The sequence below is a fragment of the Puma concolor genome, chromosome A1, assembly GCF_028749965.1.
Source record: "Puma concolor isolate L17-30 chromosome A1, mPumCon1.1.hap2, whole genome shotgun sequence".
Lineage (NCBI taxonomy): Eukaryota > Metazoa > Chordata > Mammalia > Carnivora > Felidae > Puma > Puma concolor.
In genome coordinates, this window is record NC_141667.1 from 196,970,918 (window position 1) to 196,986,652 (window position 15,735).

A 15,735-nucleotide genomic window follows, 5' to 3' on the forward strand; every position below is an offset into this window, starting at 1 on the left:
TTCTTGTGTCTCACTACGGACAAACCAAGGCTAAAGGTTAAAGGATGTGGTTTATTAAATAATTCAAGCCCTTAACATGCAACCTGCAAACCTATGGCAGCCTATTAAGTTCACGTTGCCATGATTCACGTTTGGTGTTTACTGATACTAAAGCATAATGCCTGTTTGTTTTACTTTTATTGCCACACAGTAATGTAGTGAGGAAGGGGGATGAAAAAAGGTGACAGGACCTAGCAAGGGGACAATAAGAGCGGCAGACTCACTTGCATAAAGAAGATTGAAGCCTTCCCTCCCTCCCTCCATCTCTCCGTATAGGCCCCAGTGCACATCTGCGTCACTTACAGGGGAGGAGGAGGCGATGAGGCAGAGAGAAAATTGTACTGTGAGGACCTTGACAGCTTCACGGGCGGGCTTTTCCTTTTGCCTTCCTATATTTTCTGGAATATTTATTCTTCTCTTTTACAAACTGACTACATAAAACCACCCCTTCTCGCCTTGCAGAAGGCATTTGACTTTCTCAAAGACACCCGGCAAGCTCTCAGAGCATCCTCGGAGAGGCCAGGCACAGGGGCGCAGGTGCACCGAGAAGACTAGGGGGTGCGCTTCTTCGCGACTTGGGGCGCGCTCTCTCTCTCGCTCGCTCTATCTCGCTCTCCCTCTCTCTCTCTCTCTCTCTCTGCGCTCTCCAGGCACTGAACTCTGAGCTGCAAGGACAGGAGAGCCGACACCTTCCCGACTGAGGTTTTGCCACGGGTGCATCCCAGGGAGGTGTATCCAGCTGCCGCCGCCTCCCTGGCTTCCGAGCGTGCAGACCTCCCTTCTTCGCGCACCTCCATCACCAGGGTCGTCCCTCCCTGCCGTAACCACGGGGCCCCCGCGGGCGGATCAAGGATTCTCAGCCCTCTGCGTCCGGCTCCTGCCTCTGCTCGCAGCCGGTGGACTCCCCACGCGCGGGTCCTTGCGGACCTGACCGCAGCTGAGCGGCGCGGCTCTGCCGTCCGCGCTCGGGTGGTTGCCTAGCAGGGCGCGCAGCCCGCCTCGCCGCGAGTGCTCCCGGGGTGCAGAGGGCGCAGTCCGCCGCCTCCTCCAACCCCGAGCTCTGCTGGCCTCCCCCACCAGCTGCTCTGTCTACTCCCGCGCCCGCTGAGGTCTCTTTGCCTTCTTGCGTCAAGCATGTCAGGCTCTGGGAGAAAAGACTTCGATGTGAAGCACATCCTGCGACTCCGCTGGAAACTCTTCAGCCACCCGTCGCCAGCCCCAGGCGGCCCGGCGGGGGGCGGCTGCCTGCAACAGGACGGCAGCGGCAGCTTCGAGCACTGGGGCCCCAGTCAGAGCCGCCTGCTCAAAAGCCAAGAGAAGGGTAGCGTGAGCACTTTCTGGAAGAAGCCTTCCTCTTCTTCCTCCTCTCCTTCGTCTTCCTCCCCTTCGTCTTCCTCCTCTTCCTTTAATCCACTGAATGGCACCCTGCTGCCAGTGGCCACAAGGTTGCAGCAAGGGGCGCCAGGGCAAGGCACCCAACAGCCAGCCAGGACTCTCTTCTACGTGGAGTCTCTAGAGGAGGAGGAGGTGCCAGGCATGGACTTTCCTGGACCACACGATAAAGGGCTGGTCCTGCAAGAGCTCAAAGTGGAGCCGGCCAACTCAAGCCAGGCAACAGGTGAAGGATGTGGACACAGGTACAGTAAGACCCCATGGGGCATCCAAGCATCTCCCAGTTTCCACTGATTTCCCCTCTCCCCTGTGGGCTTTGGTAGTTACTAAGACTAAAACGTTTCAGGTTGAAAAATTTGATTGAGAGATGCCAGCTTGGCTTTTATTACCCAAGTTTATATCATCTCACTGAAAGTTTGCTCATTAATTTCTACAGGCGCATTCATATGGTTTTGCTTTTTGCAAGTTTTCAGAGTTGTAATCACAAATTGAATATATATGCATTTTGGTAAATCTTTCAGTGGAGTGGGTCTCATATTTCTGAGATGATGGTGTTCTTCTGTCGTCTTCTGTCACATCAGTATTCCCGTTACCTGATGTGAGATGAAACTTGTTTTAAACACCAGTCACAAGGATCTCATGTACTGGCCTAGAAATTGACTTAGCGTGTTATCTAGGATCGCTGTGTCTTGAATCTATATACCAGAACTAATGAGGTGCGTGAAAGGAGGCTACTGGACAGCAGCATTTTCTTTTTCTCTTTTTTATTCTTCCATGAAATGCAGTGTTGTTATTCTCTATTCTAACTTCCCTTTTTATCTTCCTGTGTCTTCACTTTTGCCTTATTCAGAGTCTTAGAATTAAACTGTTGCTGAGCCTGTTTGCATTCAGCTGTTCTTATTCGGTGGTTTAGGATGGGATCTTTAGGTGGTAGGTCAACATTTATGTTTTGTCTATTTCCAATATTAGATTCTTTTAGAAGAATTCTACCTTCAAGACTTATAGAAAACCTTCAGACACATAAAACTTCTGAGTTTTACATTTTTAGAGAATTGACTCATTATTCACTACTAGTTTTGGCATATAATGAGGATATGAAAAGATTTGCATTTAAATTCATATGATATCAGGATACATTATTGAAGAAACATAGGAAACATAGGAAAATTATAATGGGTATGTTTATTAAATTTAATTACCTCTCAATAACAAAACAGAAACAACTTTTTAAACTTCTGGTTGATTGAATCACCTACTTATAAAGTTGATTAAGTCACAAAAGGAATGCACAAAATAATACTGTAGGTGCTCTTTCATGATGTTGACAAATGTGAAATTAAAGATATGAAAAAATATCCTTACAATTTTCAATTATGTGGATTATATGGAAGAGCCTTGGATATACTCTAATATGTTAAGACATTTAATGTAATGTATTTATTAAAAAGGAGGAAGTTTAATTTGTAATTTTCAAGTATGACAAAGTTTTTTTTCCCATATATAGCAGACCTAAATATTAGTCTATATATTATTCAATTAAGTAAGGTATTTTACCAAAATGGTTATAACTTTGGGTACCACCAATACCATAAAGTAATTTGATTTATGTATTTACTAGTTATTATAGTTTAAGCCTTTTTTCTATCAAATATGTTGAGCTTTACCTCCTTTAGTGTAGAATATTTAAAACCATTTTTTTTAGTTTTCAGAAATCATAAGCATTTAGCAATTCATTTTACATATGTAAAAGAAAACATTATGTTAAATATTTACTAATTACTACTTTATTGAAACTGATATTTTATGACTAAGAGACTTTATAAAAAATAGATTATTTTTTTCAATTCTGTAAAGTCTTAAAACCAGCTTAAAATATGTGACCTTCTGAAAACACTAATGTTTAATAATTTTTTTAAATTTGTTTTACAACAAATACACTTTTAAGTAAATGAGACATATTTGTCATGAGTAATTTCTGAAGATTTTTATGTAAGTTGAAGAATTTGAAAATACTAATACAATATTGACTTAAGAAATTATAATAAATAAAAAAATAAAAGTCATAACCAATAGAACACTTAGGCACAAAACACCCATCAGATGTAACTTCTGGTCCCTCACTTTTGAATGTATCATTTTTACTCACAAAGAGTTGTATATAAAAAGAATTCTGAATATAAGCAAGTCCCACCAAAACCATCTTTGCTATTGGAATGATGGTTTCCTATGAGTTCTTGCATGTTTAAAATATTAAAAATCAGGTCTAATTTTATTTTTAAAATTGTGTTAAGACATAAATAGTTTAGAAAAATTTGAGCTTCTCACTGGAAAAAGGAGTTATTACTGATAGTGTGGATTTCATGAGTTTCCAAACCTTCATAGAGCATTGGTTCTGTGCTCATGATCGATTAAAACCATGCTACTAGACTTGAGTTAGCCATATATAGATATTGCATATATATTATAATTATATATATGAATTTTAATATGTGGTAAGAATAGGGTTCACTTCTCAGAAAAGACAGAATTTCCAAAGTACTGAATGCAAAATAATATGTAAAATAATCAGTAATGTGCATTTTCTTTTGTTTCTATCTTAGCACATGCAGGGAATCTACATAGTGTTTATATTGATCAGTGAGTACATAAACTACCTAAACCCCGCATGATAATTTTGATTACTTGAGTTATTATTATCTAACCATACTGTGAAGTCCCATTTGATATTTAGCATCTTGTTTTATCAGTTGTGACTTCCATGCTAAATTAATCTTCATGTATGAAACAAGAGCTGACCCCTTTCTTTTCTCTTCATTTTCTGATCTTCTGTTTATTCATTTGGTTTCATGCTAGTTAGGAAGATTGGTTTAGACAAGTAAAAGTCACTCAGTTGGTTTCACTTGTTCAAACAGCTGCTGGGGATGTTCAAGGGAAAACTTCCTGTAATCTCAGAATTCTGGGAAACTATAATGGAGTTTAAACATAAAGGCAGCAGGAAGCCACTGGTAAACTAATTTATTACCTGAACCCAGACCTCATCTGGTCCCACCCTACTAGGCATACATAAAGAAATCTCAGTATTCTAATACCTTAACCATTACACCAGTAAGAATTCTGACTATGGTAATAGGTTCCTCATCTATGTGATTAGTCATTTATTTTCTCTACTTCATTGTGAACTTAGTTGTTGGAAAGTATGTAATCTAGCTATTCAGATTATCATACATTCTTGGTGTGGATATTTTTATCCAAAGTTCTATAGGTAGTAATCTAAGAACCAAAGAGAAATATTTATATTTTCACGGTTTGTAGTAATGTGAGTGGGAAAGGAGATGTCATGGTCAACTGCCTCCTTTTTTAGTTTTCTCAGTTCTCACGGAATGCAGTCATCTGATTCCATGGTTTCAACTGCTGTCCACAACCTGAATCTCGAAATTTGTATCTCAAAATTTGGACCTGCCCCTGACCTCTGGTTTCACACACCCACCTCTCTGCTTGACCTCTCTTGTGGATATCACAGACACAATATAAATACAACATTGTACAAAACTGAACTCATAAATGTCCCCCACTCTCTTGCTCAGTTTCCTTCTTTATCTCAGAGAACAGCTTTCCATGCATTAGGTTGTACAAGCCAAAAATTCAGGGTCATATTTGCCAACATGCTCTTCTCCATTGTTTTCACTATTCCACCAAGCACTGTCACTTTTTCTTCAAAAATTCCCTTCTTCTATCTGTGCCACATCCCTCCATCTCCATTGTTTGCACCTAATTCCAATATACTATCCCCTTTCAACTCAGCTTCTGCCACTGCCATTCGCATCATCCTCACTCATTAATTTTGCCACATATAATCCATTCTCTGATAGTGGAGTGAATGAAAAATTTAAAATGAAAATATGAACTATTTTGCCACACCCAGATTCTCCTTTTCTTTCTTTTTCCTTTTTTTTTTTTTTTTTTTTAAGTATTGCCACCACCGTCTGACCACAATCCATACACTGCACAGATGGACCTTGGATGATCTGTCTCTTGTCTATTATCAAGGCCCTTCCCTCACCAACCTCCCTCTTACCCTCTGTCTTCCAGACTCCATGTCCTCCCTTAATATTTTTCTCTATCTTTGGGCCTCGCAAACTTGTTTTGTCTCCTTGCATGTTGGCTCTCCTTCCCTCAACCCACCCTTTTCTGAGTTCATTCCTATTTATCATTGAGATGTCTTGATTAAGAGCTTTGTACATTTCTCAGAGAAGCATCCGTTGATCCCCTAGGTGAATTAATTTAAATTTTTAAAAATTTATTGCATCTGCTCATTCCATATTCTTGGAGTAACTAAATACTCTCTACTTTTTTTTTTTTCAATTTCTCATTGTCACCTGTAACTGCATATTAATATCTATGTTGTTTTTATTGTTTGTCTCTAACAAAAATTGCCCTGGGGCACCTGGATGGCTCAATTGATAAAGCTATTAAGCATCAGACTTCAGCTCAGATCATGGTCTCATGGTTGGTGAGTTCAATCCCTGCATAGGGCTCTGTGCTGACAGCTTGAACTCTGGAGCCTACTTTGGATTCTGTATCACCCTCTCTCCTTCTGCCCCCCCTCCCTCTCTAAAATGAATAAACATTAAAAAAAATTTTAAAAACATTGCCCAGTGGACAGACTATTTCCATTTTGCTCATCATTTTGTCCCTATCATAGAGCATGTAGTTACTCAATAAACACTGTTAAGTGAATAAATATTTGTCATAATCATAGTGAGTGACATTGATTAAGAACTTCCTATTTGCTAGATAGCATGTTGAATGTTTATACTGTGCAATTTAATATTCAGAACAGTCCTTTGATTCTGGAACAATTATGTATCCCTTAGGTATAATGATTAGATAGATGAGAAGACTGAGGTACAGACAGCTAATTAATGTGCCCAGAATCATAGACTTGCACATAGTACAGCTGCACTTTGTCTTCTTACTCTCAGATCCAGACACCATATTCCAGGCCACTTTGCTAATTTTCCTTTCCTTCTGCTTAAACAAACAAACACAACAGAACATAAGAAAGGAGCTACAGCTAAAGTTATGCTGAAGCAGTTTTCCTATTCCCTTGGTTGCAATGATTCTCTGTTTGAATGTTTAAATAGACTTTTTAAAAGAATAGTATTGGGTGGGATGCCTGGCTCAGTCGGTTAAGCCTCTGACTTTGGCTCAGGTCATGATCTCACGGTATGTGGGTTCGAGCCCTGTGTTGGGCTCTGTGCTGAGTGCTGAGAGCCTGAAGCCTGCTTTGGAATCTCTCTCTCTCTCTCTCTCTCTCTCTCTCTCTCTCTGTACCCCTCCTCCACTTGTGCTCTGTCTCTCTCTTCAAAAATACATAAACGTTGAAAAAATTAAAATAAATAATATAAATAAAAATAATAATAGTGACAGACAATGTCTCATAAGGCTCAAAGAGAACTTCTTAGCCTAAGTTAGAAAACACTCAGTTTTTTTTCTGAAGTATGGTTCATTCTGTGCATTTTACTTTATAATTAAACAACACCATGAGGAAATGACTTAGGGAAAACTAATTTAATTTTTGAATCCAAAAGAGAGCTTTATGATAGAAATCTGCTTTTGAGGGTCAGAACAATTGATACGGAAAATTGTCACCAGAAGAAAGCATACACCATTAAATTATCATGAAGGTTGGTGAGACCTGAACCAGGTATTTGTTGAGAATGTTAAGAAATCAGTCTTGCCTCAGACAAAAGGAAAAAGCAACTTTAAAAATGGTTAGAGGCTATTTATTCAGGAAAGGAGTTCTTAAACTATGCTTCTATGGAACACTAAAATGAAGTCATGTTCATAGTTTCCTGTAACCCTGTTTCGTAGTGAAAAAGAGTATGGAGTGATTTTACTCAAATTTATGTCTTCTTGGCTAATTTATCCCAGGCTGGAGTGTTACACAGTCTACTGTTATTTAGAGCAGAACTAGCAGCAGATGATACCTTGTTTGGGAGAGCTTCTTTTATTTATTTTAGGATGGGTTTATCAATATTATTCGTCATTTTATAAAGAAGCCCACAATTTCCAGGTGCCCTCCCTTCTGAGCACACTTGCTTCAGGGAAAATAAGAAGATCATAAAGGAGAAAGAAATGAGACCACTTGATTGAACCTGCAGGTACCCAAAACTCCAGAACCATCTGAGTGAAAGATGTGACCAAAAGCGCAGAATGAAACAAATACAACAAATAAACAAACAAACAAAACCCCATGCTAATTGAGTACCATTTTCTGTTTTTCATTGATGAATTTCTAATGAATACCTTGTAAACTATATTATTAACCTCTTTAAGGTATGGTGATTTTAAATAATCTGAAAGTGGGGCGCCTGGGTGGCGCAGTCGGTTAAGCGTCCGACTTCAGCCAGGTCACGATCTCGCGGTCCGTGAGTTCGAGCCCCGCGTCGGGCTCTGGGCTGATGGCTCAGAGCCTGGAGCCTGTTTCCGATTCTGTGTCTCCCTCTCTCTCTGCCCCTCACCCGTTCGTGCTCTGTCTCTCTCTGTCCCAAAAAAAAAAAAAAAAAAAAAAAAAAAAAAACGTTGAAAAAAAAATAAATAATCTGAAAGTAATCCCTATCCAATAAAATTAGCATTTGGTGAATACAGAATATAATATTGATCAGATATTTGTTTTAGTTAGTTTCTTTTTCCTAAGCCTCAAAAAATAATTTGTGTATCTGGGGGATAATATGCTTCTGATGATTACTTAGATGATGTGTTTCTAAGTCACATTTCATTGTTTTTGACCAAGAACTCTTACGGAATTTACAGAAAACTAAGATCTACAGCATATTTTAGAGTTTCAAGTTTCTGAACATGAAAATATGCAGCATTTTAAACAGAGTCTCTAAGTAACAAGATTCTACTGATTTTATTTTACCATCTAAAATAACCACAGATATTTTTGTAGTAGTTGTAAAACAAATGCTCTGGAATTTACATACTAGTTTGGCCAAATAATAATTTACCTTGCTACATTTAAAATAATGTTATTCCAAACTTTGAGGAAAACATCTGATATAGATACTGATAATCTGAGCTGATTTAAATATTCGAAGATTTTTAAGTCAAGTATAAGCAAAAAGCAAGCAAACAAATAAAAAAACCCAACAACAACAAAGAAACCTGTTGTACCATATAAGTTTTAGGATGACTACTTTGCTGACTTTTCTGGCCAGAATTTGAAAACAGATTGATATAAGTGTGTATGAAAGCTTAACATAGGTTTTCCTGACCAGAGAGAATGTGTGCTATAATTTAGGATCCCAAGAAATATCTGTTTTGAGTGGAAAGTCTATGAGGTAGATCATTTTGACTGATGATCATGTCACAGGAATGGTACTTTTTGAAAATGATCTGAGAATCTCCTGTAATAATAAAGAGTGCATTTAGTTGATGTTAATTCTAAATTTGGCCTTTCCCATTCTTTTGGTGGATTTAATCTAATTCAGATAACCGATTACTGTAGGTAATCTTTCATTTTGAGTTTCTATCATAATTGTGACACTGTGTCCAGGCCACATTTTTCCTTAGTGATGTTGATTGACATTTGCTCATGTAACTCAGCATTTCCATCTTGACTAAAATACGGTGGAACAACTTAAATTATGAGACCAGAAAACTGGGAGGGTTTATACTATAAGGGAAAGGAAGAATTCAACAATTTTATAGTTTTTCAAGAGGTGAATGCCCAAAATCTCTTTGTATCAACAATAAAACACACAACTTTATTTCTTTAGTAGATTCGAATTCTACTAAAATATCCAAGGTGTCTCTTTAGGCCAATATTCAAAAATACCAGAGCTTCAAAAAAAATGGAAAAATAGGAAATATGGCTATTTTTAAAATCTATATTTTTGAATTTATGTATACAAAAACACTCTGACTTTCTAACTCAGAGATTCAACCTCGAACTCTAACATTTAGGAAATAAACTTGGAGTTGTTTTTTTCTTATTTGTAATAAAATTTAAATGTGATGCCTACTTTTACAGTTACCTTTGAGATACTGGTATGCAATTTCAGTAGAGAAGTTCACACAAATATTTATATTATATTTAAATATAAATATATTAATATATATTTATATATAAATATATATATTTATAAAATATAAATATATTTTATATATTAGATCAGTCAATTGTCATTAACAAAAACAATATGCCCATATTATATGTATATAAATTCAAAATTCTTAAAAAGAAACTAAGATGAAAAAATCCTGGGCCAAATAATATTCTAATCATTTTATTAGTCACCGTGAAATAACTGGACCTCCTGCCTGGCTAAGACAGAGTAACAGGGACTGGACTCACCTTCTCACCTAGAGAAGCAACAAAGAACAAAAGAGGGAGAGAAGAAAAAGAAAGACAGAAGGAAGACAAATAAAGGCAAAAAGGAATGAAGAAAGAGAGGGAAAAAGAGAAGGAGGAAAGGAGGTAGGAAGGAAGGAAAGAAGGAAGGGAGGGAGGGGATATATGAAACAACATTTTTCAAGACACTGGACATCAGGTACTGAAAGAGAGTGATTCCTGAGATGTGAAAATCAAATGACCCTGTGATTGTCCCAGCTTACCTCCTTGAGAGAGATTCCAGGCACTGATGCAGGGGAAACCAAGAGAAATATGATAACCACCCTGGATTGAAGAGGGGGAGCTGAGTGTCCAAGGAGCCCAAGTCAGTGAGATCTCGCAAGACAGAATGTCACAGAAAAGACCTTCATGGAGAGAAGTCTCAGAAATCTGCGGTGGGGCCTCTTGAGTATTTGGCAGATCAGTATTCAGTAGAATAATGACAGATACATGTGTTTAGGAAACAGCCCAATTCTTGGGAAAGAACTATATTAGAATTAGAGGGACTAACACCTGTCCCTAGCAATAGGAATGGAATGATTCATGGAATTAGAGAAAGTATTTGGAGGAATGTTATATTAGTAACAGGAAATGACTAGCCCTAAAATAAATGCTGCCATGGTTCTGCTTAACAAATCCAAAAGTATCAGACGGTTTCCACGTAACATTAAATGTGCCTTGGAAAAAAATTGAAGAATAATTCATATATTTAGAAGTATTTAATACCAAACAAGGTGAATTTTGTAATGTATGACATCCAATTAAAGATGACTAGGCAACAAAGGAGTAGAAAAATATGAACCATAATGAGGAGCAAAATAATCAATTAAAACTGACTAAAAACTATGGCCAACAAGGTAATTAATGCAGTTAAATCATATTTTATATATTCAAGTAGTTAAGTAGGGTCATGGTAGATAGGAAAAGATTAACATCAGACTTCTATAATGCCTGAGATTATATATATATATATATATATACATATATATATATATGTATATATATACATATATATATGTATATATATACATATATATATATATATGTATATATATATATATACATACACACACACACACACACACACACACACACACTCACACACACATACATATAGGGTGACATTAATGGTAGAGCACAGATTGCAGAAAAACATGGTACCGGCTGGAACAAGGAATGGAAATCACCAGAAATGATAACTACATGGGTAAAAGTAAGATTAGTTTTTATTATATAAATCTGGAACATTTAAAAGATATATGATGGTTAAACAAACAAAAATAGTATAATATGAGAGGTGTGTTGTATTTTTTTTTCCATATGTATAAGATAAATGTATGACAACAATAGCATTAAGACTGGTAGGGGAATCAGGACGGCTGGGTGGCTCAGTCAGTTAAGCATCTGACTCTGGATTTTGGCTCAGGTGGTGATCTCATGGTTTCCTGAGTTCCAGCCCCATGCTTGGGATTCTCCCTCTCTCCCTCTTTCTCTGCCCCTCCCTTGCTCGTGCTCTCTCTGTCTCTCTCAAAATAAATTAATAAACTTAAAAGAAATACTGGGAGAGGAGAAATGAAAGTACAGTATTATACGGTTATTATACTAAATGTGAAATGGTATATCATTTGAAGGTAGTCTCAGAAGTATACTATAAATCATAAAGCAACCACCAAGGTAATGGAACAGTGATAAATAGCTAGTAATCCAAAAAAGAAGATATGATACTCTCATAAAAATTATTTAATTAATCTAAAAAGTAGGAAATGGGAACAAAGATAGGGCAATTAGAAAATGCACAGCACAATTTTAGTCTGAAACCTAACTATATCAACAATTACATTAAAAACAGCTCCTCTATGCATCAATCATGAAAATGCAGAGTTTATTGGGTTGTTTAAAAAGCCAGATCTAAGTATATTCTGCTTATAAGAAATACACTTAAAAATAAACACAAATTTTTGTTGAAAGGAAAAGGATAAAAAAGATATAGTATGCTAAGATTAATCAAAAGAAAGCTGAAATGGATATATTCATACTAAACAAAATATATCTCAAAACAAAGAATATCGATCTGATGACAATCTTGAAAAACCTGCAGTTAACATCCTAGTGTTGAAAGACAAAATGTGTTTCCTCTAAGATCTGGAGCAAAATGAGAATTTCTTCTCTTATCACTTATTAAACATTGTATTGGAAATCCTAGTCAATTCAATAAAGAGACAAAAAGAAATAAAAGGCATCTATACTGGAAAGTAAGAAATAAAATCATTTTAATTTGCATAAGAATTGATCATCTATGTAAAAATGAAAAACATAGTCTTTATTTGCAGGCATAATTGTTTATTAAAAAATTTTTATTTGAATCTGCAAAACAGATAATGGCTTTTTTAAGGTGGCAGCATATAGAGTGAACATTCAAAAATCAATTATATTTCTATATACTTTCAAGGGAAAACTAGATATTAGAAATATAAAAATAATATATCATAGTAATATCAATAAAATATGAAATAATAATAAATATGACCAAAAATATGAAGACTCATACATAGAAAACAATAAAGCCCTCTGATAGAAACTAAAAACCTAAATAATGGAAAGATATACTATATTCATGGATCAGAAAAATTACTATTACTAAGATGTCAAATATTTCCCAATTCATCTATAGATTATAAACATTCCCCCAAGAAAATGTTTGCATTTTTTGTTCAAATTGACAGATTTATTCTAAAATCCATTGAAAATTTGAAGGGCCTAGAATAAACAAAACAACTTTGAGATAATTTAACATATTTGAAGACTAACACTTCCTGATTTCCAGATTTGTTATTAAGGTACAGTAATAGAGACAATGTGGCATCATTATCACAATATATATGAATAGGGAATGGTAAATAATTCTGATAATAGCCATTTTATGAAACAACATTATGCTATTTAAAAAAGAATAAGCTGATCCTCAAATGCCATGATTGAATGTAAAAATGTTATGATGAGCCAAAGAAACTGTGTGGTATATTTCTCCTATTATAAGTCAGATAAACTTATTCATTGTATTTATTATTCATACTTTGAATAGAAATTTGATTCTAACTTGCCTTGAATCATTTATTGGAGTCAGATGCCTCTTTGAGTTGATACATGGCCTAAGAAGTCATCCAGTGACATTTTGCAGAACTTGATAATGAAATATTCACACCGACTCTTTTGCTACCTTCCACTTGGCAGCAGATCAGAAAGAAGGGAAGGCTAAATAGTTTTATAGTAAGTGTTCTGCAAAGAAAGTTCAGAAGGCCTTGCTTTGTGACCACAAGGGACTTTGTATCATGAGTCAGCGGAAGCATCTCCATTGCCAGTACTAGAGGAGCAACAATACAATCCATGAACTTTACCTTAATGATTCAGAAAGGAATGAGCTATGTGCCGTCTTCTTTTTTGATTCCTCTTTGGATTTTTCCAGATGACTTGAACATTCCACTAGACGTGTTTCCCCACAGAGAAAAAAAGGCTCATTATTTACTCATTCTTGTCCTAATAGATCTAAAATATTTACATGTCATTATTCTCCCTAACAACAGCCTGTGACTTTTAGATAGATTTCTTATCAAATACTTTTTCAATTGTAAAGTTAAATTTGTATTGGTATAGTATAGTATAGTATAGTATAGTATACTGAATTTGTATTAGTATTTGTAATGTATACTAAATTAGTTTTAGTGTTAGTATTTGTATTGTATACTAAATTTGTATTAGTATTAGGGCCCCTCAAAGACACAATTTAAAAATATTTTTCTAAATGTAAATTTTCTTTTCCTTTCCCCAGATTGATATACCTAGTGGGAATCTTAAAACTCCTTTGTATCTGTTCTCACTCTTATATTCTATCTTTGCCTCATACCAAATTTTTCTCTTTGTATGGTAAATATTTTAATTCTTATTCTTCAAAAAACTCCAGAAAAATCTTTGGTCTTTATAACATTGCAAACTGAAATATGTATGATGTTTAAATATTGAAAAATTTTTATGGCATATATTTCTCTAAAATAATATTGTTTGACTTTAAAAAATATATCAGCCTCCACAGTTGCATGTTACAACAGAAAGAAAACTGGATTTGGCAATAGAAAACCTTAGTTTTAGAGTACACTCTACTTGTATAGGAAAATGTCACCGTTGCCACTTAAATTACTTTTTATCTCATTTTTTTATTAGACTATGGTGGGAGAGGGCAAAAAATGCATCATATCTAAAGGCCTCTAGCCTTGCCACCACAAAAGAAGACAGTGGATCTTTACCTATAGTTGATTCAGCTTGACTCCTAGTATATCAGCATGAATTAGGCTGCACTTTGACTACTTAAGATCTGAGGTAAGCTCTATTTGAACACGTAAGGTATATTCTGAGCCAAATGTACCCCAAGGAAAACGCTAAATGTTCCTCCACTTAATGAAGACTATTTTAAATCAGTTTGGACTAGTCTGGAAATCAGTCTGGAAATACATTTCCAGACAATATGCTGGCTTCTTGAGATACAGAGAAGTATAAAAACTCCCTTTTTTTCAGAGTAAAAAAATAGTAGTAAACTAAGTAATTTTAGAAATTTAACTTGTAATATACTAAATATATCTTAAAAGAGATTTTTAAAGGTACAGAAAAGGAAGGCTTTGAAAAGGTCTTAATAAAGTTCAGACCAGCATCAGCATGTGCAGTTGCTAATTAGAAGAAAAAATAGAAATGAATTAGCATGGCTATGCCTGGGTAAAATGTCAGTTGATGTGGCTGGGGCTATAGATCATAATCAGAAAATGGGGGCCTTTCTCGATCATACTAAAGATTTTGGATTTTATGTATGGTGACTGTGAATGAATCTAGCTGATGAGATTCAAACTTTAGTGTGACAACATTTGAGATGGACCAGAGAAAAGATGGGGGAAGCTGAAAGTGGAGAGCCATGTTAGAAAGGCTAAAACAACAGTCCTGGTGAGGAACTATTACTAAGAAAAGGGACAGAAGGAAAGAAAGCATTTAGAAAATAAAATGCCACATCTGCCAATTAATTAGGGTTTAATTGTAAAAGAAAGGATGAGAGAAGAAGATCTACAATTCTGCAATGGCAAATGAATGTACATTTTTGTGTGGGTACAAAGTGGATAATGCAGAAGGCTGGAGGGAAGAGAATGACTTTTGTTTTGAATAATCTGAGTCCAGTAAAGTAGCTGACGTAAATATTTTTTGTCTTAGTCTTTGTGCAGTAGTTGTAGTGGGCTAAAAAAAATAAAGAAATTAAGATTTAGGAAAGTGTAGTTATAGAGTATGTAAGGTCTTAAGATTTCACATGAACAATAGACCTAGATAGTGAGAGCATCAAATATGTTGCCATGAGAATGAGTTAGTAACTTGAGTTAAAGGTGTACAATTCAAGGAGCTGGAAGCAGGGGCTATATTATTTGATAAGTCATCTATAGAAGATTGAATATGCCCGGGAATATAGTTGGATTTGAAGGGTGTCAATGTCTTCAGTGATGAGAAGGCATAAAAACAGCAATATGAAGTATATGAATACAAACAAGTCACTTGAGTCTTCAAAAGAGAAAGGGCTTTGTTGCTTGAGAAGGAAAGGCTCATAGGTGCACAAATGTAGTGCTAGACATTTCCAGACACTACCTCCAGGTACCACAGATGGGAAGAATATGAATAACCTACCAATGAGAGGGGTGCAAGGGAGGCAAAGTGATTTATAAAGCACTTTTGAAAGGAATAATGCAAGTTTCAGATTGAAAATCTCAAAAAGTCAGCTGAGGCACAATTCCACACCTTTACGTGTATAAGGTTATGAAAGAACAGATCACTACTGAGGCTTGTGTTTTGTGCGATGGTCAAGGATGGTAGTAAGTGTTAAGAGC

General features: G+C 36.0%; 1 protein-coding gene across 2 annotated transcripts in view; it reads left to right on the forward strand.

Moving 5' to 3' along the window:
• Nucleotides 1–361: 361 nt before the first annotated feature.
• The window catches only part of KLHL1 (kelch like family member 1), a 358,028-nt gene continuing 342,654 nt past the window's right edge, over nucleotides 362–15,735 (forward strand). For both annotated transcript variants that reach the window (XM_025924317.2, XM_086710730.1), the window contains exon 1: nucleotides 362–1,676. In XM_025924317.2, coding sequence (XP_025780102.1) covers nucleotides 1,174–1,676 — 503 coding nt within the window. In that variant the 5' untranslated portion in view covers nucleotides 362–1,173. The remainder of the gene's footprint in view (nucleotides 1,677–15,735) is intronic.